The 27,821-nt window shown below is 44.0% G+C and overlaps 1 protein-coding gene across 2 annotated transcripts in view; it reads right to left on the bottom strand.

Moving 5' to 3' along the window:
* LOC141085535 (oxysterols receptor LXR-beta-like) overlaps positions 1 to 27,821 on the bottom strand; it is a 73,501-nt gene that overhangs the window by 39,004 nt on the left and 6,676 nt on the right. For both annotated transcript variants that reach the window (XM_073570965.1, XM_073570966.1), the window contains exons 2-6: positions 10,428 to 10,510; positions 8,996 to 9,074; positions 8,334 to 8,495; positions 928 to 1,194; positions 487 to 707 (exon numbers count right to left, since the gene is read on the bottom strand). In XM_073570965.1, coding sequence (XP_073427066.1) covers positions 487 to 707; positions 928 to 1,194; positions 8,334 to 8,495; positions 8,996 to 9,035 — 690 coding nt within the window. In that variant the 5' untranslated portion in view covers positions 9,036 to 9,074; positions 10,428 to 10,510. The remainder of the gene's footprint in view (positions 1 to 486; positions 708 to 927; positions 1,195 to 8,333; positions 8,496 to 8,995; positions 9,075 to 10,427; positions 10,511 to 27,821) is intronic.

Genomic DNA, 27,821 nt, shown 5'->3' with positions numbered 1-27,821 from the left:
CCAAGTGCCTCCTACAGACACTAAGCAAGAACTGGAGAAATCTCATCCAGCGAGAGGGTGTATACTGCAGGGTAGGAGTTAACTTTTTTTCTGGTTTACTTAGTGTCCTCCTAGTGGCAAGCAGCATAACACTCACTGTCTGTGTCCCCCAATGAGGCGTAGGAGAAATAGTGGCGCCACCTCCATAAACATAGGGTGTCCATACACTTTAGCTCTCTGCTAAAAGCTCGTCCAACCACCAGTTATCTCTTCTGACATCTGTACTACATTTGGCAGTAAATAATGGCGCCCAATCCTTCTCTCCCCTGACATCATCTGAGGGGGAGAGTTGAGAGACCCCGTCCAGATTACATCCTCCCCTGCTGACGTTAACCTGAAGTGTAGGGGGTGATTTTATTTTCTGTAAAATTACTGGATTGTTGTAGGATGCTCAGCAAAGTAATTTATAAATGAAAAATCCAGTGCGCTGCTCGGCAGGGCACCTACCGTTACTTTGGGCTGATCACTAAAAGACCGCTTGTTGCACTGCTGTTGTGCGGAGACAAGTTGCTGGATCATTTCTTCTTGCTGGGGTGTAAGCTGTACGACTTCCTGCGTGAGCACGCAAGGACTGGGCGGAATTAATACCGCAGAGGACCGGACCACATCTTCCTCTTGCTGCTGTTTCCTGATCTTTTTGCTTCGGATTTGCTCTTCTGAAAGCACACCTAACAAATTCAAAGAAATTAATGGAAATAATCACAAAGTATGGCAAAACCGATCATAGCAAAAAGGCTACTGGGCAAGAAATTACAACGTATCCAGAGGCTAAAAACTAGCACTGATGTAACGCTCCTTTATAGGCTATGGTTATGTAGCCGCTGATGGCTCCTGCCAGATAAAATGTGACAGTGAAGCTTCCTGGCCACGAAGACTTCTGCCACTTACATTGTTCTCGCATGCCGGCCTCTTTGCATTTTCGTAGCCGGCATTCCTGGCACTTGCGACGCATGTACATGTCCATCTGGCATTTGCCATTGTTCTTGCAGGTATACTTGGCATTTTTGATGACGCTGCGCCTGAAGAAGCCTTTACAGCCCTCGCAGCTCAGCACGTTGTAATGAAAGCCAGAGGCCTTATCTCCACACACACTGCACACCTCATTGCCCAGCATCTTGGGTGCAGGACCCTTCTTTCTTTTACGCTCAGGCTCCTCTGTTGAAGAAAGAAAAATACTTTCTATTATGAGCTAGAATGGTTTATTTCTGTCACCACTTTCACCTTCAGAACATTAAAATTGAAAAAACAGGACGATTTCAACCACAGCAAACATTCACACAGTAAAATGTAACTCTGAACAATCATTTTAGCTGACCGAATCATCCAACCATCATATCCCCCCATATCAACCATCCATCGCAACCCTCCCTTTCCTCTTCATCCATCCATCCACCCCCATCAATCCATCCACCCGGCCATCCATCCGTCCGTCTGCCCCTTCCCGTCCTTCCATCCATCTCCCTCCAGTCCATCCATCCCCCTCCCATCCATCCCCCTCCCATCCATCCATCCCCCTCCAGTCCATCCATCCACCCCCCTCCAGTCCATCCATCAATAATATCATTGAAAGCTATATGTTTGAAACGCTCTTCATGGTCCAAGAAAGATCTAATCTTTAAACACGCGATCATAAGGCCACAGTCTAAAAGACTATGGAGGCAAATATGGACTAATGCATGTATGACTGCATCAGCAACATGATCCAGCCAATAATTCATCCAGCCATCAACTTATTTCCATCTAATGTGCATGGCCATCTTTAGCCTGAGCAGTATTTTCTCTCTCTAATCAGCAGCAGGTGCTTCAGAGCTGCTCTTCCTACCGTAATGGGAGTTGTCAGCCATTGAGAAAGGGATGGACAACCGTTTGTTCACTCACTAACAAGACGTAAAGCATTTGCTCCTGTCTGAATTACTAATAATTTTAATGGAAATATCAGACAGAAAGTAACTTAAATGTATAATAATGTTTGCAGTGTTTTACTATAACAGTGTTTATGGCGTCCTCTTTAGTTATTTCTGCACAATCGCGTCAATAAGTTACTGAAAGGGCTAACAATCCCTGGCTGTCAATGCAGGATAGAGATTCTCAAACAGTGATATAGAGGTGAAGTGTAACTGCACTTTTAGAAAACTTTCAGAAGTTTTATTCGGTGAAGATCCAGGTGCTGAGACTCCACCTATCACTAAAATGAAGGAGCAGAAGAGCTTAGATAAGAGATGCTCTCCTCCGAGGCTGAACACAGGCTCAATAGACAGTCTATAGCAGGGAGGTCAATCTCAAAAATACAGAGGGACAAAATTAAAAACTTGGACAAAGTCGTAGGCCAACCTTGATATTTATTAAAAAAAATGTCTACAATTGAGGAAGTTTTTCATTATTATCTCTATATATAAAAATAAGTATGTATGTATGTATTATATATAATATATATATATATATATATATATATATATATATATATATATATATATATATATATATATATATATATATATATATATATCTCACCAACCAATCACGAAGCATCTTTCATTTCACCAGAGCTGTTCAAAAGAAGCTGAGCTGTGATTGGTTGCTATGAGCAACAGTTTTCCTTGCAAACAATCACTAAGCATCTCTCATTTCACCAGAGCTGGTTAAAAGTAGCTGTGATTGGTTGCTATGACCAACAGTTTTCCCACTTGACAACACCTCAGCAGACACTGACATGGTGGGAGAAATCTAGCATCCCTGGGAACATAAGCTCCCAGCCATTGTCTGCCCCCCTGAAAGGAGCAGAGATCACATGACAGAAATGAATCCCCCCCTCCCGTGCCTATATCCCCATCACACATCATCCATCCCGTAGTCACATCTTCCCTCTTAAAGGGATCATTGGTATGGAAGTCAGAGCAAATCCATCCAGCGCTTTGGTACTGCCCCAGGGTCTCTTAAAGGGATCATTGGTATGGAATTTAGGGCAAATCCACTCTGCGCTTTGGTACTGACCCCAGGCCTTTCTTAAAAGGATCTCCGGTATGGAAGTCAGGGCAAATCCATCCAGCGCTTTAATTCTGACCCCAGGCCTCTCTTAAAGGGATCCCCGGTATGCAAATCCACTCTGGTTCTGACCCAAGTGACCTCTTAAAGGGATCCTCGGTACGGAAGTGAGGGAAAATTCACTCTGCACTTTGGTACTGACCCCAGGCCTCTCGGGATCTCTGATATGGAAGTTAGGGTAAATCCCTCTGATTCTCACCTCAGGCTTCTATTAAAGGGATCATTGGTATGGAAGTCAGGGCAAATCCACTCAGCGCTCTGGTTCTGACGCCAGGCCTCTCTTAAAGGGATCCCCAGTATGGAAGTTAGGAACATTCCACTCAGCGCTCTGGTTCTGACTCCAGGCTGATGGGATGATGTGGGATATTATGGGTAGTAGTCCGGTGCCTCTGGCTGACGGGATGATGTGGGATATTATGAGTAGTAGTCCGGTGGCTCTGGTTGATGGGACGATGTGGGATATTATGGGTAGTAGTCCGGTAGCTCTGGCTAATGGGATGATGTGGGATATTAGTGGTAGTTGTCCAGTGGCTCTGGCTGATGGAATGATGTGGGATAATATGGGTAGTAGTCCGGTAGCTCTGGCTATAGTGACTATAGTGAACTAGCTGAAGAGCCCGGCGCTGCCCGGGCATAGTAACTAACTGTGGTTAGTTATAGCAAGTTATAATTATCCTCCATCCCATAGTCCCATGCCCATATAGCCATCATACACATCCTCCATCCCATAGTCCCATCACACATCCTCCATCCCATAGTCCCATGCCCATATACCCATCATACATATTCGCCATCCCATAGTCGAGTGCCCATATACCCATCACACATCATTCATCTCATAGTCCCATGCCCATATACCCATCATGCATATCCTCCATCCCATAGTCCAGTGACCATATACCCATCACACATCCTCCATCCCATAGTCAACCATTATGACATCATAATGAGCGGCGGGGCTTGCAACCTATGATGACATCAGCGTTGCCATGGCAACCATTATGACATCATAATGTGGGGCGGGGCTTGATACACACTTTTTCCCCATTATGTAGATAGGGGCAAAATTGTTTGGTGAATTGGAACGCGCGGGGTTAAAATTTCGCCTCACAACATAGCCTAAGACACTCTCGGGGTCCAGACGTGTGTCTGTGCCAAATTTTGTGGCTGTAGCTGCGACGGTGCGGATGCCAATCCCGGACATACACACATGCACACATACATACAGTTGTGGCCAAAAGTATTGACACCCCTGCAATTTTGTCAGATAATACTCAGTTTCTTCCTGAAAATTATTGCAAACACAAATTCTTTGTTATTATTATCGTCATTTAATTTGTCTTAAATGAAAAAACACAAAAAGAATTGTCCTAAAGCCAAATTGGATATAATTCCACACCAAACATAAAAAAGAGGGTGGACAAAAGTATTGGCACTGTTCGAAAAATCATGTGATGCTTCTCTAATTTGTGTAATAAACAGCACCTGTAACTTACCTGTGGAACCTAACAGGTGTTGGCAATAACTAAATCACACTTGCAGCCAGTTGACATGGATTAAAGTTGACTCAACCTCTGTCTTGTGTCCTTGTGTGTACCACATTGAGCATGGAGAAAAGAAAGAAGACCAAAGAACTGTCTGAGGACTTGAGAAACCAAATTGTGAGGAAGCATGAGCAATCTCAAGGCTACAAGTCCATCTCCAAAGACCTGAATGTTCCTGTGTCTACCGTGTGCAGTGTCATCAAGAAGTTTAAAGCCCATGGCACTGTGGCTAACCTCCCTAGATTTGGACGGAAAAGAAAAATTGACAAGAGATTTCAACGCAAGATTGTGCGGATGTTGGATAAAGAACCTCTACTAACATCCAAACAAGTTCAAGCTGCCCTGCAGTCCGAGGGTACAACAGTGTCAACCCGTACTATCTGTCGGCGTCTGAATGAAAAGGGACTGTATGGTAGGAGACCCAGGAAGACCCCACTTCTTACCCCGAGACATAAAAAGCCAGGCTGGAGATTGCCAAAACTTACCTGAAAAAGCCTAAAACGTTTTGGAAGAATGTTCTCTGGTCAGATGAGACAAAAGTAGAGCTTTTTGGGCAAAGGCATCAACATAGAATTTACAGGAGAAAAAAAAGAGGCATTCAAAGAAAAGAACACGGTCCCTACAGTCAGACATGGCGGAGGTTCCCTGATGTTTTGAGGTTGCTTTGCTGCCTCTGGCACTGGACTGCTTGACCGTGTGCATGGCATTATGAAGTCAGAAGACTACCAACAAATATTGCAGCATAATGTAGGGCCCAGTGTGAGAAAGCTGGGTCTTCCTCAGAGGTCATGGGTCTTCCAGCAGGACAATGACCCAAAACACACTTCAAAAAGCACTAGAAAATGGTTTGAGAGAAAGCACTGGAGACTTCTAAGGTGGCCAGCAATGAGTCCAGACCTGAAACCCATAGAACACCTGTGCAGAGATCTAAAAATGGCAGTTTGGAGAAGGCACCCTTCAAATATCAGGGACCTGGAGCAGTTTGCCAAAGAAGAAGAATGGTCTAAAATTCCAGCAGAGCATTGTAAGAAACTCATTGATGGTTACCGGAAGCGGTTGGTCGCAGTTATTTTGGCTAAAGGTTGTGCAACCAAGTATTAGGCTGAGGGTGCCAATACTTTTGTCTGGCCCATTTTTGGAGTTTTGTGTGAAATGATCAATGTTTTGCTTTTTGCTTCATTGTCTTTTGTGTTTTTTCATTTAAGACAAATTAAATGAAGATAATAATACCAAAGAATTTGTGTTTGCAATCATTTTCAGGAAGAAACTGAGTATTATCTAACAGAATTGCAGGGGTGTCAATACTTTTGGCCACAACTGTACATACACACACTTGAGCTTTATATATTAGATGTGGCTATGCGGAATGGGCGGGGCTCTATACTCAGATAGATATATATATTTTTTTCATTATAATTTGTTATAACTAACCGTAGTTGGTTACTATGCCCAGGCAGCGCCGGGCTCTTCAGCTAGTCAAATATAACAATGAAATTCTTCACATGGAAACAAACTTAAAGGGTCTGTCCCAAAAACAAAGTACATCTTAATGAACAGATCTTAGAATACAATAAAACACAATCTTCAATAATATATGTCATGTAAAAGCAGAACAGGCATAATACAAATATGTAACAGCAAAGGATAAAAAACAAACAAACAAAAAAAAACCAAAAACTTGAATTAATACAGATAAAGTACGATAACAAGAAATGTGCCTTCCAAACACAGTATGGTACCCACACACGCAAGGTGTGATGACCCTACCGCACCCCTCAGCAAAGTACGGTGACCCCGAAAACAGCATGATGCCACAACTGTGATCCCCACAGCCCTCCACACAGTATAGTGGCGAACCACAAAGTCCGCCATACAGTATAGTGTCCCACCACACACAGTGGAAATGGAAAGTATTCAGACCCCTTTAAAAAAATTTAAAATTGCAGCCATTTGGTAAATTCAAAAAAGTTCATTTTTTTCCCCCATCTTGACTGAAAAAAAAAAAAATAATTGAAATGTAGAAATTTTTGCAAATTAACCCCTTAATAACCTGATTTTTCAGTTTGGCGTTTTCATTCCACTTCTTCCCAGAGCCATAACTTTTTTATTTTTCCGTCAATATTGCCATGTGAGGGCTTATTTTTTTGCGGGACGAGTTGTACTTATGAACAACATCACTGTTTATAGCCAGGGCTGTGGAGTCTGAGCACATTTTGGTGGAGTCAGAATCATGGAAATTGAGGAGTTGGAGGTTTGGCTTACCGACTCCACAGCCCTGGTTTTACCATGTTGTGTACTCGAAAACGGGAAAAAATTTCCAAGTGCGGTGAAATTGCAAAAAAAGTGCAATCGCACACTTGTTTTTTGTTTGATTTTTTGCTAGGTTCAATAAATGCTAAAACTGACCTGCAATTATGATTATCCAGGTCATTATGAGTTCATAGACACTAAACATGTCTAGGTTCTTTTTTATCTAAATGGTGAAAAATAATTCCAAAGTTTGCTTAAAAAAACAAACAAAAAATAGCGCCATTTTCCGATACCCGTAGCGTCTCCATTTTACGTGATCTCGGGATATTATTTGCGCGGAACTGACATTTTTAAATGATACCATTTATGTGCAGATACAATCTTTTCATCGCCCGTTACTGCATTTTAATGCAATGTCGCAGCGACCAATAAAACGTAAATCTGGCGTTTTGATCTTTTTTTCCCCCGCTACACCGTTTAGCAATCGAGTTAAACCTTTTTTTTTTTTTTTACTGATAGATCAGGCGATTCTGAACATGGCAATACCTAATATGTGTATGTGATTATTGTTATCGTTTTATTTTGAATGGGGCAAAAAGGGGGTGATTTAAACTTTAATGTTTTTTATATTTTTAAAACCATTTTTCTTTAAAGCTTTGGCATGCTTCAATAGCCTCCATGGGAGGCTAGAAGCTGCCACAACTTTATCGGCTCTGCTACATAGAGGCGATGCTCACATCGCCTCTATGTAGCAGAATTACAGCATTGCTATGAGCGCCGGCCACAGCGTGGCGGTGGCGCTCATAGCAATCTAGAGCCAGAGCCCACATCAAAATGGGGGTGCTGCTATTCCGTCGGATGGCAGAAAGGGGTTAAAAAAACCCAAAACAAAATATCACATGGCTGCAATGAAACAAAGAGTGAAAAATTTAAAGGGTTCTGAATACTTTCCATACCCACTGTAGTCCTCCATACAGTGTAGTGGCTCCACATACTCCCTGTCATCACGGGCCAAATAGAATCACCCTGAGGGACAGATTTGGCCCATGGGCCAGCGTTTGACATGTCTCGCCTGTGGGGTTCATTACTAGTATTGAGGCAGAATGTTGTCTTGCAATGCAAAGACTTGGAGAGAAACATCCATGACATGCCGCCGCAGTCACCTGACCACTGCGGCGGTCCTATGACCTCCAGACGGTGCAGTCTGTGCCCAGTCGTTGGTGCCTACCACTACAGTGGCCAGCATTGGATCTGTAGGGTGTTGAGAGTACCTTTTCTGCCTCATTCAACACACCCAAATGCTAGCCAAACACCCAGGGGTAATGGCCTATACTGATCAAAAAAAATAAAATAGTAAAAAGGACCTCCAAGACACAAAAAGTGCCATCATATCAAGCTGCACTGCCTTCCGCAGAAGCTTTATGCCTTAAAGTTGACCTCAACTTCTGGAACACTTACCAGCGCTGTGCGAGGAGCCTTCTCCATCTGTGCCCAGGATTTCATTTTCGTTCGGTGCCGAGGAACTTTCTTGAGATTCTAGCCTTTCCTCTTTTATGTGCAACTTAATGGAGCTCGCAGAATCCAACAGTGACGTATCGGCGGGGTGAAAGGACTCTCCATCTGTTCAGAGGAAAGACCATCAAAACATCTCCTTTATCTTCAGGCCAGGTTTTGGCTCAGTATTTATGGCAGAAAATACCATTGCCCATAAATAAGTCCCTACCAAACCTAAGTATTCGAGTTTTTGGAAAACTTTTGTCACACAATCTTCATTTTGCTATTTAAAAAAACACAAACTGTTCTTTTCTCACCCTCTCTTGTTCCAGCATAGAGTCTCCTCCACTGCTCCAAATGTTCCATCACATGTAGAGAGCTGCAATCGGTGAGCTCAGTGGCTCTGAGCGGCTTGTGCCGGCAACTGCATTCAGTGATTGAATGCAGTGCTGATCAACGTGATGTCACCGCTGCAGACAACAGACACCGGAAGCAGCGGCAGAGATCTAGCGTTGGACCCCGGGGAAGGTGAATAAAGCAGAGTTTGTTTCTTTAAACCAGTGGGCATGGATTTTCGAAACCAAAAAACCTCCTTTAATCCACTGGAAGTCATCCAGGTCACTTACCGAGTGAAACATCAGTGCCATTGACAGCCGTGGCTGACATATTTAGTCAGGCGTCACCAGACATCTTCCAGGCCAAACACTGCGCAGAAAACACAAGCAACCAGAAAACATTACTCACACTCACTTCTCTACTGCTATGCTGCAATTGACCTCCACTGCCCAACTATTTTAACGCCTTTCCTCCTGGGTGATTTTTCATTTTTGAGCTTCCACTCCTCAGTCTTTCAGGAGCTGCAATATTTGTAATCATTCGGTTATCACAAAATTTTGGTTACTGTTACGCTTTTTAATTTTATATTTTAGGGGGGAGATGCAAGATGACCGATAAACGCCTTCTCCCGTGTCTCCAATTATTTTTCTTTACAGTTTTTAGTATGTAGGTTAATTTATATTTTGAGAAGATTGGACTTTTACGGGCCTGGCAAACATATATATATTTTTTCATCATTTCTTTACTTTTACATTGGTAAAAGCAGGGGCAAATCAATCTTTTTTTATTTTTAAATTGTTTAAAAAAAAAAAAAAAAAATTATTAAAGTCCCCCCTAGGGGACTAGAACTCTTAGGGCCCTGTTACACATAGCGACTCACCAGCGATTCTGACAACGATGTGAACTTCTCAGGATCGCTGGTGTGTCACTACATGATCGCTGGTGAGCTGCCAAACAGGCAGCTTCACCAGCTATCAGGACAGCGACACGCGGGTTACAAGCACGCATCGCTGCGTGTGGGAGATCAGCGAGCTGGAGCTGGTAACCAAGGTAAACATCGGGTTTCTAAGCGCCGCGTGGCGCTTAGAAACCCGATGTTTACCTTGGTTACCAACTCCCTGCACAGGCGCGCTGGTATCTAACGTACACATCGGGTTTATAAGCGCCGCGCGGCGCTTAGAAACCCAATGTTTACCTTGGTTACCAGCTCGCTGATCTCCCACCTGCAGCGATGCGTGCTGGCTAGCGGGAGACCAACGACCCAAAAAAAGGCCAGGCCATTCGAGCACGATCAGCGATGCCCGGCAGGGGGGCCGGTCGCTGATAAGCATCACACAGCATCACAGGTCTTGCAGCAAGGGCAAATTATTAGGGAACACAAGTCCAAAATCGCCGAATCTAACAATTTTTACTTCTACATTAAATAAGAGAATTTATATTGGAAATTGCTAAACCACTTCTACATCTTCAACTCCCTTCCTCCTGCTTACTGCTGTTGGACAACTGGCTGCAGCAGGAGCCTCCCCATAAAACAGGACAAAAATATTCTTAAGCCCGCCCCGACCCCTCTACTACTTCAGAACCAAAAATGGAATGTCCAGGAGGAAATACTGGCGTTCTCTACTTTCATCATATATTTCTACGCTTAAGTGTTTCCCTTCAGTAAAAATCCACTAAATGCAAAACATTATTAAAAAAAAAAAAAAATGTCCGTGTACATACCACCCAATGTTTAGCGGGGAGAGTTCTATGGAGATAGAAGTCTTGTTCCGCCAGATATTCACTCTGGTCTTCAGTTCTCGAATCTACAAAACAAAAAAGTATATAAAAGTATTTAAAACACTTACAAAAAAATAAATAAGTTAGTACACGAGCCGCAATGGTCTTGTCTGGCATCCAAAAATAAATGGAGTGTTTCCCAACCAAGTTCCTCAAAACTGAAAAGGGAAGATGACAGAGCCTGGCACATGATGTAAATCAGCAAACACCCCAAATTTTACAAAAGACTTGTTATCAAAAGAATAAAATAAAAAAATAATTAAAGAAGTATTACTGCGGCCTTGGAACTACGAATTCTGACCTAATGTGTCCTTGGCCTCGCTGATAAAAAAAAATCCAATTAAACAGCAAGTTAATCTGAATTGAAAAAAAAAATAAAAATAATAATAATAAAATCCCCTGTTGGGAAGCGGCCATGTCTCATTATATGGATGCACTTGCTGCTCTTATCAGAGGGGGTTGAGGAAAAACAAAGTTACGCCCAAACCTAAAACATCTGCATCGTTATCGTGTGCACCACTATTGTAGGAAAGCGTCCGATGACGGGAGGTTTTTGCATAACTGATTTCTCATTCTCGCATAGTTATAAGAAACTACTACCACCATCCTCCTCTATAAAAACAGGATATCAGGTGACTGTCGTCCCAGTTTTGGGGGATGGAACCTGATGTTTGCAGTCATTTTTTCTTCATCAATCAAACTTCAGCTCCAAAAATATGACACCCTTCATTCCCAAATCTGTCAATCATATGATGTTTCTTCCTGGCTCATAGACCGCCAACAAGAAGGCTGACCTCTCAAGGATCCACACCAGTGCGGCCAACCTCTGAGTGGCCCCCAGACACAGAACCGGGACAGAATGTGATTGCATTTAGGACATCGATTATTGAAGCTATGAATAATAATCTTTATTTTTAATGAAGTTCTATGGAGAAGTGTAACAGTCACTTCAGGAACTTGCAGCAGAATGTCTGTTTCTGCCTCCCGCTCCATAGAATATTAATGGCACCAACTGTCATCTCTCTCAGTAACAGGAAAATCTGTTGTCCCAGAATCTAGATGTTACTCAAAAATAGAGACTAAAAGATCAGTCCAGGAGGAGAAAGAAGCAGATTTATCCGATAAGATAAATTACATAATGTTTCCAAAGTGTACTATTGATCTAGGAAATAAAAACGACACTCACTCTTTAAAGGGACTGTCGCATTGTACATACAGTCCTGTCTGCGGGCAGCAGGTTATAGAGCAGGAAGAGCTGAGCAGATTGTTACAGTATATACGGTAGGTCTATACGAGAAGACTCTATATAACCTATATTTCAATCATTGAAGTTCCTGCTTATTATGGCTTTAGGAGTCCAGTGGGCGGTCCTGTCAGTATGCAGAGACGACTGTCAATCATAGATTGGGACCACCCACTCGACTTGAACCAAGAATGGGAAGTTGTACTGAATGACAAAAAAACCCATAAACATTATAAATATTATAAAAATAAATATCATAATATAAATAATCATAATATAAATACAAATATAATAATAATAATAATAATAATAATAATAATAATAATAATAATAATAATAATAATAATAATAATATTGACAACTCAAGCCTCCCCATCCCCCAAAAAAACAACAATAAAATATAAATAATGAATGGCAACTCAGGCATCCTCATCACAAAAAAAATATATTTTTAAAATATAATATGTTTTTCCTAGAACAGATTACTGTACAGTTCCTGACATATTACAGACCAGCTACACAAAGACATTGGGTCAGTAAGGAATGATGAAAGACTTCATATACACCAATCAGCAGAATTGTGATTGCAGCTCTGGACTGAAGTTACATTTCCACGATGAGTTTTTGACACTGAATATAGTTCCAATAAAGTGGACAGGATTTATAGAAGAAATCTCTAGTCCTCTCGTGGGTACGCCAAGATTTCTGTGCAGGTTTTCACCATAGAATTGCATTAGATGCAGAAAATCCACAGGTATAAAATGCACATAATCCACACAGTGTAAAAGCAAAATACTACCAAGTATTAAAAACAAAGCAGCTTTATTTAAAACATGACACAAAAAGAGACAAAAACTGCAGTGTCAAAAATGCAATAAAAACACAAGTACCCAAATTTACCAAAGACCATGTTTATAGGCAGCGTTTTTTGCTGCTTTTTCTGTAGCCATGCTCGCTGTCTAGGCAGGAAAAACGCCTTTTTTAGTGTTTTTGTTGCAGTTTTTGGGAGTGTATTACGTGTGCTTGGTCTATAGTACAGGTTTTATAAAGTTAGTTTTATTCACCAAAAATGATTCTGCGTGGTTTTTTTTCTCTTTGCTTTTTACAGGTGAAAAAAAGTGTCAAAAACTAAGAAAAAATTGCCACGCTGCAGATTTCAAAAACACTGCAGTGCAGTGTAGGTCAGGAAACAGAAAACTAATGTGTGCAGGAGACTTCTGAAATCTCAGATTTTGCTGGCACTGTAAAAAGGAGCTTTTAATTTGAAGGAATAAAAAAAAAAATGCTGCAAAAAAGCAACATGTGAACATAGCCTAATGGAGGCAGAAAATCTGCAACATCAAAAACTCACAAAATACTCATCGCCTGAAGGTTCAAGTCTGCAAGATTTCAGAACTCTCACTTTGCTAATGCAGTAAAACTGCAAAGTGTGAACAAGCCCTAATGTAAAGTGTAAATTATAAATCTAAGTGCAAACTATATTAAAAGGCAATAGCCAGGCTACCCTCCATATACCTTATTAATTCACATTTCTGTAATAAGCAGTCGTTAAAGGCCACATGAAGACTTGGAGCAAATCGCTGTCCTCTGGTGATAACTGCAGATCGCCATTAGCTCCTCCATCTCTGTGCTATTCCTCCCCAATACACAGATGACCGGCAGTAACCTCTGACGACTTCCTGAGATCATCCACTACACGGGCTTATCCGGCAGTCCGGGATATGATGTGCACCAGCCTCTGATTCACAATATGTTAGACAAAGACAATGACCAAAGTCCACGAGACACGAGGACTAGGGGAATCTTTCCCAGCGGCGATGTGCAGGGGGTGGCGCATGTTGCGTTGCACAATGTGCATGTGAACTTTTGTGACCGTGTGGTCTATAAGAGGTGACAAGTGAGTAAAACTCTGCACCCTGGAAGACCAGATCCACAACGCATCACTGCTGACGAATGTCACTTATTACCAGCTGTGGGAAGCATTCGCTTTTCTTGTCGTCAATGAAGGATCAACCAGGTCCATTCAGAAAGTCCCATTGTCTTAGGGTTGGTTTTACAGCATGTGTTTGTGGAATTTGACGTTGCAAACTCCACAGCAGATTTGGCCAATGTATGTTGTGGGTTTTATTTTCCATTCTTAAAGTCTCCTGCACAAAGCTGGTACTGGTACTGTATATCAAATCCATGCTATTTTCACCCGACGCGCCCAGGAGGTGGCCCCTCCACGAGACGCGCCCAGGAGGTGGCCCCTCCACGAGACGCGCCCAGGTGGTGGCCCCTCCACGAGACGCGCCCAGGTGGTGGCCCCTCCACGAGGCGCGCCCAGGTGGTGGCCCCTCCACGAGACGCGCCCAGGCTCTACACACCAAATGCTATCCATCTCTGCTCTAATTAGATCCAGGGTGACTTTCCAAAATTAAGATCTGCTTGTGCTGTATAGAAACGGTACGTACGTGGCTCCTTTCAATGTGACGCACACATGGTGTCGCTCCAGCCCTGGCTAATCATTCCGGGAAAATGGAAGGTAAAGGATTTGGGAGCCTTCCATCTAGCCATCAGGTACCACTGACCTGGACCAGAGTCCCTTAGATTTATCTGCTCATCTCTACTCCTTACTAGTGCTGCATTTATACAAGATACCCTGGTACGTATATTTAATAGTTTATCCCATCTTGGCAAAGTAATGAGATTGGATCACAAGAGACAATTTACGACTATTAGCAAAGACTGCACCTCCTCCAAAACAACAAGCTCTTTCCTATTTACTCAAGTGTGCCCTTATAGTTACCAGCAGATCAATGGGGTCCAAGTCATGAGACCCCCACAGATTGCTCAAAACACCGTCAAAAAGGTATGCAGTAGTGATGAGCGAGTATACTTGTTGCTCGGGTGTCCTCCGAGTATTTGGGCGAGCTTGGAGATTTAGTTTTCGTCGTCTCAGCTGCATGATTTGTGACTGCTAGACGGGCTAATTAAATGTGAGGAATGCCTGTTTGTTAGGGAATTCCCACATGTATTCAGCCTGTCCACAAGTCGCAAATCATGCAGCTGAGACGACGAAAACTAAATCTCCGAGCACGCCAAAATACTCGGAGGACACCCGAGCAACGAGCATACTCGCTCATCACTAGTATGCAGCTAAGAAAACGGGACCACACAACTTTTGCCAAAGCTCCCAGACAGATTGAGGTGCAGATTCAATAGAGAGCATAGAAACACGCAGCCTCCTGCACTCCAGTCTGCTGAACACCTCTTGGGAAGATTAGTGCGAGACTCGATTGGTGGGGGTCTCAGGATCCAGACCACCACCAATTTGCTTGTACAGATGGCACTCCGATAGGTTTGTTACTTTTTGCTACATGATATGTAAACGTTCAAACATTCATGTATCCTTCAGCATTAGAAATCAAGTGATGTTTCCGCAAAATCAACTTCTCGGCCATTTACCAAAACTTTTGGTCAGAAATAACTTAAGAGGAAATGTAAGCAGAGCGCTCTGTGTGCATCTATGGGTCTGAGTCTCCAAAATGCCCTCTGACACAGATTCTGATTGCAAAACATGTGAACTCTGACCTGCATCTACTGACGCCCTCATAAACCACAAGGACAACTTTCATTATTTTATGCGTCTGTAGGTCGGTGGCCTCTTTCTTACAAAGTCAATGAAAAAACACAACATCAAGCAACATCAAGGAAGCCCCCCCCCCAGATCCTCATCTGCAGGGTTGTCACGAGACTGTCTGTATAATTATGTTTTTCTTTCTACTTCTTGTGTGCAGGGACCTTCATCTATCATCACATATGTTATAAGCTGCAAGATGCAGATGTGTTAAAATCAGATTGAAGCAAAAAACATAAGTGTCATACTGAATGTCCCAAACGGCAACAAAGGTCTCCGATCCTACCTTTCTGTGTGATGGTGAACCATTAAGATTTTTGCTTTTGATCTGTGTGGCCTTATTAATACGGTACAGATTTTATGTGTAGATGACTTCATAATTCTGATTAGTGATGTCACTTGCTTCTCCTGGGTCCAGCGTCGGGCCCCTCATCTTCCTCCAGCAGAGGCTGGCTTCTTTGTTCTTCTGTTCATCCAGTGACTAAGCTCCTTGGACTTATAGGGCATCTCAGGCTGCTAGATGTCACCTGAGCATTCCGGTACTTGGCATCTACGCCTCTACTACAGACGCCTGCCAAACTGTTCCGTGTTACATACAGAAGTCTGCTTTGTTCTCAGGTTCTACTGCACTGCAACTCTGTACCTTCTGACATACCGAGCTCTGCTACCTTGCTGGTCTATGCTGCATGGCCTCCATGTGCCTTCTGACATACCGAGCTCTGTTACCTTGCTGGTCTATGTTATATGGCCACTGTGTGCCCCCTGACTCACTGAGCTTTACTACACTGCCACAGTGTGCTTCTTGACAAACTGGACAATACCTACACACGTTTTCGGACATACACGTGGGACCTGGACTATGAAATTGATGAGTTGTGTTTGGAGCAATAGAGATCTAAACTCTATATAATTTCCTTGTAATCCTCCATCAGGATGCCCACTACAGTTTATGGGAAATTCGGTCTTAGGCCATGTGCACACATTGAGTATTTGGTGAGTTTTTTACCCCTGTATTTGTAAGCCAAAATCAGGAGTGGAATGGTCAGAGAAAAAGCATAATAGAAACATTTGCACCACTTCTGCATTCTTCACCCACTCCTGGTTTTGGCTTACAAATACTAGGGTAAAAAAAAATAGAATTAGACTTACCGGTAATTCGGTTATTAGAAACCTTCCACGACAGCATAGGAGGAGGATGTCTCCACGCCCTAATGGGGGACAGGAAGCACGAGAGGTTAAAAGGTCCCTCCCACCTCCCTCTCACCAGTGACTTATAACTGATTACCATAGCACCGGTTACCTTAAGATTCTCAGAATTTGTCCAAGAATGCAGGGAGGGAAATAGTGGTGTCGTGGAAGGTTTCTAGAAACCGAATTACCGGTAAGTCTAATTCTATTTTCTCTAGCAACCCTCCACGACAGCATAGGAGGCATAACAATCTATACTGCACTAGGGGGTAGGGGGGGGGACGGGGACAACGGCCTGAAGAACTTTTCGGCCAAAGACTAAATCCCTGTTGGACACAAGGTCTAATCTATAGTGTTTAGTGAAAGTATGTAAGGAGGACCAGGTTGCTGCCTTACAAATCTGCTCTGAAGATGCGCCTGCCCTCTCAGCCCATGAAGTAGAGGTAGATCATGTTGAATGCGCTTTGATCCCTGTAGGGGGGGTGATGTTTTGCGCCAGGTATGCTTCGGAGATAGCCTTTTTAATCCAATTGGCAATGGTGTTTTTTTGCCACCTTCTTTCCTCTGTTCGGACCAGAGGTATGGATAAATAGGTTGTGGTCGATTCTATATGGTTTGGTGTACTCCAAGTAGTGGAGAATTATACGTCTTACGTCCAGCGTGTGAAACACCTCCTCTTTGGGGTTTGCTGGGCTTTGACAGAATGAAGGAAGAATTATATTCTGAGACCTATGAAAGTCGAACACAACCTTTGGTAGAAAAGATGGATCAAGGGAGAGAACTATGGAATCCTCTCTGTTAGGTAGGGTTCCTTGATTGAGAGAGCTTGGAGCTCTCCTACTCACCTTGCTGAGGTTATTGCTATAAGGAAGGCTAATTTGTAGGTGAGGAGCTGAGAAGTACAGGATGACAGAGGCTCAAAGGGTGATTGAGTGAGTCCCGTAAGCACCACATTCAAGTCCCATGGTGGGACAGAGACTAGTTTTTTTGGATGTAGCCTAGCGGCCGATGTCATGAATCTTTTTATCCACCTGTGGTCAGCCAAGTCACAGTCAAACATAGAGCTTAATGCTGATACTTGTACTGTTATGTTTAGACCTAGTTCCAGCCCCCTCTGTAAGAAATCTAGGATACGGGAAATGTTAGGGTTGTCTGGGTTGGGCAGGTCTGGCAGACACCATGAGGAGAATCTCTTCCATATTTTATTATATATGGCAATGGTGACCGGCTTCCGAGATTTCTGGAGGGTTTTAATTACCGCCTCGGATAGCCCCCTAGCCCTCAAGATCTGGGCTTCAGAAACCAGGCCGCCAACTTCATTCCCCTGAGGTTCGGGTGATGCAGAGGGCCCTGTAAGAGAAGGTCGTCTTTTATGGGTAGGATGAATGGCTCGTCTACCTGTAGTTCTGTTATTAAAGAGTACCAGCTCCTCTTTGGCCATAGCGGAGCTACTAGAATTGTTGGGGTCTGATCCTCCCGGATTTTCCTCAGGGTTGCAGCAAGGAATTGAACTGGCGGGAAGGCATATGCCAGATGGAAACTCCACCTGTGGGCGAAGGCGTCCATTCCCAGGGATCTGTCCATGGCGTTCAGGGAGAAGTAGCTTCTCACTTGAGCATTCTCTCCTGAGGCTAGTAGGTCCACCTCCGGGAGGCCCCACCTCCTGACTAGTGTTCGAAAGACTCTTCCATTCAGGGCCCACTCGCCGGGCTGGATGCTTTTTCTGCACAGGAAATCTGCCTGAAGATTGTCCGTACCCCTCAGGTGGACCGCTGTCAGGGAACGAAGGTGTCTTTCTGCCCAGCAAAATATTCGGCCTAAGAGGCCCTCCAGGTTGCTGGATCTTGTGCCACCCTGGTGCCTGAGATGTGCCACTGTTATGTTGTCCGAGTAGACTCTGATATGTTGGTCTTGGACCAGGTGTCTTGCTGCCAGGAGAGCTTCCTCCATTGCTTTCAGCTCCCTGAAGTTTGAGGATCTTGCACTCATTTTCTGGCTCCATAACCCTTGGAATGGCTGACGAGACACTACAGCTCCCCAGCCTTTTTTGCTGGCGTCTGTTGTTACCGTAACCAGGGGGATCTGTGACCAGTTGATTCCCCTGCACAGGTTTTTGCGGTCCATCCACCATGCTAGTTTTTGTTCAGGCACGTGTAATCCCTGTTCCAGTTTCTTAAGATATGAGACTGGAGTGCTCTGGAGTGGGTCTGCGCCCAAGGCACCGACTGGATGCAGAAGGTCATTAACCCTAGTATGGACATGGCTGCCTTGAGGGTCAGGGATCTCTGTCCTCTGAAATCTGAGACTCTTGACATTATAGACGTCTGATGTTCCTCATGGAGGAAGGACATTTGATTCTTTGAATCTAGTAGGATTCCTAAAAGTTTTATCTCCTGAGAGGGTTGGATTTGCGATTTCTTTCTATTCGGAATCCACCCCAATGATTGCAGACTGTCTAGAGTCTGGGCTACCTGGTCTTCCAGGGGCCTGGTAGGAGGACCCTATTACCAGTAGGTCGTCCAGGTAAGGTACAATACATATTCCCCGGCTTCTGATGTAGGACACGGCCTCTGTCATAATTTTGGAAAACACTCGAGGGGCAGAGGATATTCCAAAGGGAAGCACATTGTATTGAAAGTGCTTGACTTCCGGACCCTGACGAATCGCAAACCTTAGATACTTCCTGTGGGAAGGATGTAAGGGGATGTGGAAATAAGCATCCTTCAGATCTATAGTTGCCATGAAGTAAGATGGCCCTATCAGAGGAATGGCGGTCTTTACTGACTCCATCTTGAATTTGCGGTATGCAATGTGTCGGTTGAGGCCCTTCAGATTTATTATTATCCTTGCCTCCCCTGTGGGCTTTTTTACTAGGAACAATCTGGAATAATGCCCCCTTCCTTGCTCCTCCACAGGGACCCGAGAGATGGCATTTGAGTGTAGAAGAAGCCGAATGCCGGATTTTAGTGCTGGGGACTCCCGAGGTGGTAGGGAGGTAACTCATACCCCGTGGGGGGGGGGATTCAAGCTCTAGCAGTAGGCCCTCTATGATCACACTGAGGACCCAGGGGCTGTTGGAGATCAACTGCCAGGCAGGAAAGAACCTCAAAAGCCTTCCCTCGACCGGGGTCGAATCATTGTTTTTCTTGTGGTTGCTGCTGCTGGGGGACCAGGATGTTTCTGCCTCTCCCTTTAGCGTAGCTCCATCTTCCCGTCTTTCCCTTTCCTCGCGGTTGGGATGACTGACTCTGGGGGGCTCGAAAAAGACGCTTTCTTGTGGTCCTCTGCTCTGGAAGCACCTTCTTTTTATCTGTGGCCTTTTCTAGAATTTCGTCTAAGGCAGGGCCGAAGACATGTTCGCCTTTGAAGGGTAAAGAACAGAGTTTAACCTTGGAAGTAACATCCCCGCTCCATGTTTTAAGCCAGAGGGCTCGCCTGGCGTAATTTGACTGCACCATAGCCCTGGCAGAGGCATGGATCATCTCCATTGATGCATCTGCCAGGAAACCCGTAGCTCTCTGCAAGATAGGGAGGGAGTTAAGGTGGTCACTTCTTGAGGTACCACGAGAGATATGGCTCTCTAGCTCCTCAATCCATTGGAAGAGGGACCTAGAGACACAATTCCTGACTTTAAGGTAAAGGCAGAGGTTTCCCAGGCCTTCCTTAGGAGGCATTCTGCTTTACGGTCCATCAGATCTCTAAGCTGGGATGCATCAACAAACGGCAGAACCGTCTTTTTTACCACTCTTTCCACCTGGACATCAACTTTCGGGATGTCCCATTTAAATTCTTCTCCCTCCAGGGGAAATCTATGTCGGATTTCTGAGGGGGCCGAGTAGCGTTTTTCTGGATACTCCCATTCCTGGGAAATCATATCTGCTATACTCCTGTGGACTGGAAAGCCTGTTCGTTTAGGCCCCTCGTATCCACCAAACATGCGAATCTGTGCTGTCTGCGTGACCGGTTCGTCCTCTAGGCCCATAATGGCACGTACTGCACTGACCAGCTCCTCCACATATTCTGTGGAGAGGAGGTACCTTCTAGTGTCGGCTGACCAAGAGGTTCCCGGTTGTTCCCAATTCTCGGATCCCGATTTGTATGATCCCTCTGATTCAGACTCCGAATCCTCTATTTGAATTTTCCGATGTTTTGGGGGTGGTGAGCCCACAATCAGGGGGAGTGGAGGTGGTGGAGGTAGGGCAGGGCAGCTAAATAGGTTTGAACCTGATGGGTAACCAAGCTGCGGATCTGGTCGATTAATGACGGGTGCTCAGCCCTAACCACCTTATCCATGCAAGCTTGACATAGCTTTTTCTCCCAATTTGAGGGAAGTTTTGTGCTGCATATGGCACATTTAGCCGACTTGCTGGATGTATTGGTGCTCTTATGGGCAGACTTTTCTCCCTATGAAACAAGGGGGAGAAGTATTTTGAGGACCTATACCCAGAGACCGCACCACTAGGACCCATCCCCGGACACTTACTGTGGCAGCGCTGGGCTCTGCAGACGCAGGGCAGGAAGACCCGTCCATGCTAACAGGGGATTCTGCATCTTACCTGTCGGCGTCTTCTGGCGGGTTAATAGCAGATTAACCCCGCCCTCAGAGCAGTATTCGTTTTCCCCCTCCTCCTCCCTGGGTCCCGGAGCAGGCACAGCAAGCGCTGGCGAGCTCCACGCGCCGGCAACAGGATGGGGGCTGCCATGACAGCGCGTCCTCCACATACCCCGGAAGTGACCCGCGCGTGACCTCACTTCCGGGTATCGCACTGCACGTAGGGGGAGGAGGAGAGACAGGAGAGCTACAGGAGGCCTCCGGTCAGGGATCACTGGCCCGCTTTATTCCCCATAGGGGAGCGCGGGAGGGCCAGGAACGGTCCCGAATCCAGGAGGAGATGGGAGCAGATCGGAGGAGGGGAGGCAGCGCCACCGACCACCACTGCCCGGCTTTCTCTTTTGATCCTCAGGTATGCTGCAGCAGCCGGCCACACAGCACACCAGACCTCTCCATGCCCCATGGGGGACAGGAAAGTCACTGGTGAGAGGGAGGTGGGAGGGACCTTTTAACCTCTCGTGCTTCCTGTCCCCCATTAGGGCGTGGAGACATCTTCCTCCTATGCTGTCGTGGAAGGTTGCTAGAGAAAACTTGAATACTGAATATGCGCATGTGGCCTTACATTTCCATTCAGATCGAAAAGCATTGACTGCAATAAAGATCCCAGAATTTCTATTACGGAGAAATAGACATGATGGAAGGAGTGGTGCTTTCCATGGCATAGCTTGAAGTTATACTCTCAAGTCACATTATATCCAGTCCTTACAGAGAGAACGTGTAAGTCGTGCGATGAAAGCGCCGACGCAGATGTGAACCTCGCCTTTGAGGCATTATCTCACAAATCATGGTGTCATCTGGATGTCAGAACGTTCAATTACTAACATTTTTCACATGTTTTAAGTCATCGCCCTATTAATATAAGGCTGCTGCATCGAGATATTTCACTTATAAGCAGGAAAAAAGCAGATAATGATTACACAACCTCCTCACCGGCAGCAAAAACACCGGTAAAGCAAACATTAAAGGGAACCAGCCATTAAAATTCATGCTGCGCGAACCAAAAGCAGCCATGAATCAGAATCTGGCTGCACATTCACAGCTAGGTATGTTGTGTAACGCTGCGGCAATTCAATGGCACTATAAGGAGAGATCTTATTTTCCTACAGACGCTCCCATCCGGTTACTTCCTGACCGAGTTGGTTGACAGATCTTTCCCACATGTGTACCTAGGTCAGACAGGACGCCGGCTTATCAAACTGCTTTTTCTGAAATATGCCAACGTTTCATAGTAAAACATACCCAGCTGCAATCGCTCAGCCAGGGTCCAATTCATGGGAGCATGAACCTAATGACAGGTTCCCTTTAAACCTGAATCCAACAATATCACTTAGTTTACTGGGTGCAGCCATTCTGACACAGTTCTCTGTACATAGTCTATAGACCATGAGTTGATCATCACAGGAGGGGGCGGAGTCGGACTAGGTTGATGTAGTCCAGGCAATGATAATCATCTGGTGATAAAACTCTTCAGTGTAAGTAAACACACAGCCCGACATGTGAAACATAGTTGAAATCTGTGTTTTAACCCCTACCTCATGCTGTCCTCAGATTACATAGCAAAAACTTGCTGCCAAATTCCCTTTAAAAGACTCATTCCCACCTTCTATAATGGATATATTTATGAAGTGGTAGTAAAAAACAAACAACTTTTGCACATCACTATTTAATAAAATGTGATCCATTTTCCCACTAACTCTAATTTTGTTTTTATTGGATATTTGTAGTGTGTCTACAAGCTCTTTCCTATTGAGCTTGTAAGCACTGCACTAAAGATGGCCAGGACTCATGGAGAGAGCTGCTCCTAATCCCAGCCCAGCTTCAGCCCGACAGAGCTTCCAATGCAGCAGCCGTGGGAGCGCACGGTCCAGACTCATAGCCAGGGCTGTGGAGTCGGTAAGCCACAGTTGCGACTCCGACTCCTGGATTTTAACAGGCTCCGACTCAGACTCCGGCTCCTTCATAAATGGCCAATTCATAACAACAAATTTACTGTTGTAAAATATTAAACATCGTGCTTATTCAGTTTCTCACCATCATATAAGTAATCAGACCACTTAGAGCAAAAACTACATTTATTAGAATACAATTAGAATATAGCAAATAACTTTTATAAACTGTAAGTAAATATGCAATAAACACTTTTATGCAGTTAATAAGAAGAAATCTATAAATTTGTCCTCAGAAAAAGTATTGCCTCTGTCAGATCCTCCTTCATGGATGCCCTCAAATCTGACCTAATTATTTTGAGAGCAGAGAACAACCTCTCTACACTAACTTGTGTTGGTGGCAAAGCAGTAACCACTCGGGCCACATCTCTGACAATGTCAGGATACAGAGGAATCGCTTGTTGCACTGTTATTTTTGATGAACGGTCAAATTTCTCAATTTCTTTTAGTGCACATGAAAAATTCTGCTGAAATGTACTGGCTGTGTTCCTTGATGGGGATGACTCTTCTTCTATGCGGGAACGCTTTGCACGGTCCTTGTGATCCAAATATTTTTTGAAATTAAATTCTTCATCAGTTGATAATGAGGGTGAAGATGTGGCAGGATGACCAAATTCTTCTTGTTCCTCCTGACTGTTCTGCAACCCTTTCATCCTTACTGCTATTTCAAACAGAGCTTCTTTTCCTTTATTTAGCTGTTGATCATCTAGAACAATCCGATGCATTGGGTCTACATAAACAGCTGCCAAAAGAATGTTATTTTGTAATAGTAGCTCCTCTCTCCATTTCATTGATGTAGCAATGCCACTTGCAATTAACCCTCCTCTTTGGGACAGGCGAAACATCAGGTTCTTCCACTCCTTTAAGAAAATACCTGGAGTTAAGTCCTCTGCTTGTAATTTTTTAGTCTGTAAATGGGTGCTCTAGCAATTTTTCCAGCTCAGTCACCTGATTCCACTGACTTTCATTTAGCGTCAGTTGAGGGTAGCCATGTCTACAAGAAAGGTTTTCAGTTCAACCAAGCGCTGAATCATTAAGTAAGTACTGCCCCATCGTGTGGCTTGATCAATAATTGCCCCTTTTCCAGCACGTCTCTTCAAAATTGAGTCAACTTTAGGGGTTCTGGCAACAGTAGCCAATTTTCTCACCTTGCCAATCAGTGCAGCAGCATGTCCTTCTTGCAGACTGTCTCTTATAGCCAGCTGTAGCGTATGCACAACACAGCGCATGTGATGAATGAAAGAACATATTGACACAGTTTCAACAAGATCATCTAAACTATCATGTTGCTGTTCATCTGAAGCAACTTCAGTTTGCTCCTCAGTTACAATACTGTGTTCCTCTATTTCAAACATTTCTGTGTCTGTGGACCCAGAATGTTCTTCTAGCTGCTGGTCACCATCATTACTCTCAATCATTAGCTTAATAGTACTTATCATATTTGAAGCATTGTCAGTTACGACAGAAAGAACTTGCTCTTTTTTAAGTTCATAGTCTTGCAGAACCTTTTCCACCAAGACCTGGAGAAACTCACTGGTGTGATGAGCTTTGGTGTCTTTTACTGCAAATGTCTTGGTAACTATTTCATTTTTGTCACAAACAAATCGGACATTGATGGCAAAATAGTTCACTCTGTGACGTGTGCAGGCATCCATTTTAAGAAACAGAAAGCGTCCCTTGAGAGTTTTTTTAAGTTCTTCCTTTTGTTTAAAAGCTTCTTCGATTACTAATTTTCTAATACTCTCTCTCTCCAGAGAAACACCAAGCTTGCGGGCCATTTCCCCATTCAGACACATAAAAGCTGGTCGTGAAAATAATGAAATAGGCACACTATCCTTTACAACAAGCTCTATGATCTGTTTTTTAAACGTATCTACTGTCATTGTCACAGTAACTTTGTCACTGACAAAATATCTTGCAACTGATGGCTGCAAAGTTCTCTGCTCCTTTGTTTGGCTGGAAGAGCTGGGCACTGGTTCATTGGTTTGGATGCAGTCTCTCTCATCCACTGCTTTCAGTACTTCTGGATGAAAGCGCTGTAAATGTCTCTTTACATTAGAAGCTCTGGTAGGAGCATTTTTATCTTTGCCTGAATATGCACTCATCTTGGCTTCACAGCATTTGTTTTCGTCTGGATCATTTGTCATACACTGACAGACATAATGTTTTCTATCTTGAGTGATGGTGAAATGTTCAAATACAGCTGATTTAATGTGATGCTTCTTTGACATTCTCAGGTTTTTAATTCTGCATTCACAATCCAAATGACAATTGTTTTTCCTAAAAACAATTGTACAAAATTATTGCCAGGTCGTACAACTGATATAGTGGTCAGTAATACTGTTATTATTCCTCATGTACTCACAGTTAACTGATGCAAAGTTTGTTGAAAGGATAATACTTCTTACAGTCTTCCTCTTCTGAGTAGCAGGCAGCTGTGAGATGCTTGGAAGACGCACACCTAGTATGATCTAGTCTAGAGGAGGAGCTTTACTACTAAGAATGTGCAACACATTTTCACTTTCAGTTTCATACATTGTAAGTAGGGGGGTTGGGGCAGCATGAGGTTAACCAAGTATAAGATTAGATAAGGGCAGTGGAGAACAGTGACACACAAGAAGTAAGAAATGTCTCTATCTCCAGCAGAACTGCTTATCACTGTTGTTCATAGTTTGATAGAACATATATATTTGAGTAACATTTATAAAATTCATATGAAAGTTCAATTATGAAATATTAATACATTTTTTTTAAAGCTGGAGTCGGTACATTTCTACCGACTCCGACTCCAACCAAAACTAACTCCGACTCCACGACTCCGACTCCACAGCCCTGCTCATAGCTGTCAAACATTCAAGCGCAACACCCCCCCCTCAAGTGATGACATGCGGTTCCACTGCAAATTGCTAGGATACTGCATGGCAGCTGCAGACAAAAAAGCCTGGACAAGGGGAACCGCATTAACACCATGGCCCAGATTCATCAAGACTGGCATTTTCTACTCCGGTCTCGATGTAAAGTGCGCTGACGCAAGATGTGCCAAGATTAATTTTCGACAATGCAGAGATGATTATGATGTGTGCGCTGCGCTCATGGAAAGGAGGAGATCCAGAGACTGTAAGCAAGTTTCTGTATTCACTCCCAATTAGTGATGAGCGAGTATACTCTTTGCTCGGGTTTTCCTCCGAGTATTTTGGCATGATCGGATATTTAGTTTTCATCGCCTCAGCTGAATTATTTGTGGCTGCTAGACAGCCTGAATACATGCAGCTACATCGACAGAAACAATCTCCGAGGACGCCAAAATACTCAGAGGTCACCCGAGCATGCTCGGGAAACCAGAGCAAAGAGTATACTCGTTCATCACTACGCCCATTGCATTTCGGCACCTGACCTCTCTCAAGGTAAAAAAATAAAGAAAATAAAAAATGAACAATTTTTTTTTTACCTTGAGAAAGGACGCGCCGAAACACGCTGGAGGGAGTAAAACCCTTGCTTATACACTCCGGATCCCCCCCCCCCCCCCCCCACATGAGCTGAGAATAGCCCGTACATCAAGAATCTCCACTCTGCCAAACTGCTATCTGGACGATACTCTCCTACAGCACATCAGGCGTGTAACGGTGTTGTGTCCTTACTAGTGATCAGCGAACATGCTTGGATAAGGCGTTATCTGAGCATGCTCGGGTGCTAACCGAGTGTCTTTGGCGCGCTCGAAAAATATTCTAGTCCCCGCGGCTGTTCGACAGCCGTAACACATGTAGGGATTGCCTAACAAACAGACTGTCTAACAGCAGCGACACATGCAGCCACTTGGAGTCAAACATTTTTCGGGCACGCCGAAGACACTCGGTTAGCACCTGAGCATGCTCAGATAACACCTTATCCCAGCACACTCGCTCATCACTAGTCCTTACAAATCCTGTACAGGTGTGTGCTACCATCACCCTCACCCCCATTTTGTCCCTTACAGTACTGCCCTATCTGTGCACCTTTATCACATTCGGATCTTCTAAAAATTAATGAATTTCAATCATCTTACAGAGCCGGTGTGCCACTGCAGGAAACATTCTCAAGTCAGGGCCGGGGCTATATTTCTGCCACTAATTATGAAGGAGTTGGAGGTGGCGCTCGCTAAATTTTTAAAAAGTGGGCAAGAGCCACAGAGCTGCAAATTGCTGTGCAAAAATTTGGCGAGTTTTACGCCACATTAAAAATCTGCAATTTAAAAAAAATAAATAAATAAAAGGATGGCAATGAGAATCCATATAAAAATGAAACATATAAGAGATCGGTCACAAACATGAGCATTTAGCAGTGGAAAATATGAGATAAGGGCTGAGTGTGTGGGGGAGACGGATCTGACTCATTGCGGCATCCAGTGCACATTCATGAGCCGCTTCTATTCACATCCAGGACGAGGGATACACTGAGCCTCTGTCTTTATTGCTTAGATACACAGTTTGATTAATAAAAGAACATTTCAATGAGTAATCAGCATATTTCACACAACTGTGCCAATTGTGCGGCAAAGAAAAATGTCATGTGCAAGTCTGGAAATACGAGGAAAAGCTCCCTATAAACAATGCAAAGAGACTTTATACTATTGTACAGATGCAAACACTAAACTCCAATTCCACTATCCTCTTAAACTGATGTGGGTTTGCAGTCGATTCATCAATTGACACTTTATCAAAAGGTCACAAGTTTTTTTCGTGCACAAATGTAC

This window comes from Dendrobates tinctorius, unplaced genomic scaffold (assembly GCF_039654945.1).
Source record: "Dendrobates tinctorius isolate UK_male_01 unplaced genomic scaffold, ASM3965494v1 ptg000028l, whole genome shotgun sequence".
NCBI classification, from domain to species: domain Eukaryota; kingdom Metazoa; phylum Chordata; class Amphibia; order Anura; family Dendrobatidae; genus Dendrobates; species Dendrobates tinctorius.
The sequence above is the reverse complement of the archived record's forward strand: the minus strand, read 5'-3'. Positions and strand labels throughout refer to the sequence as shown.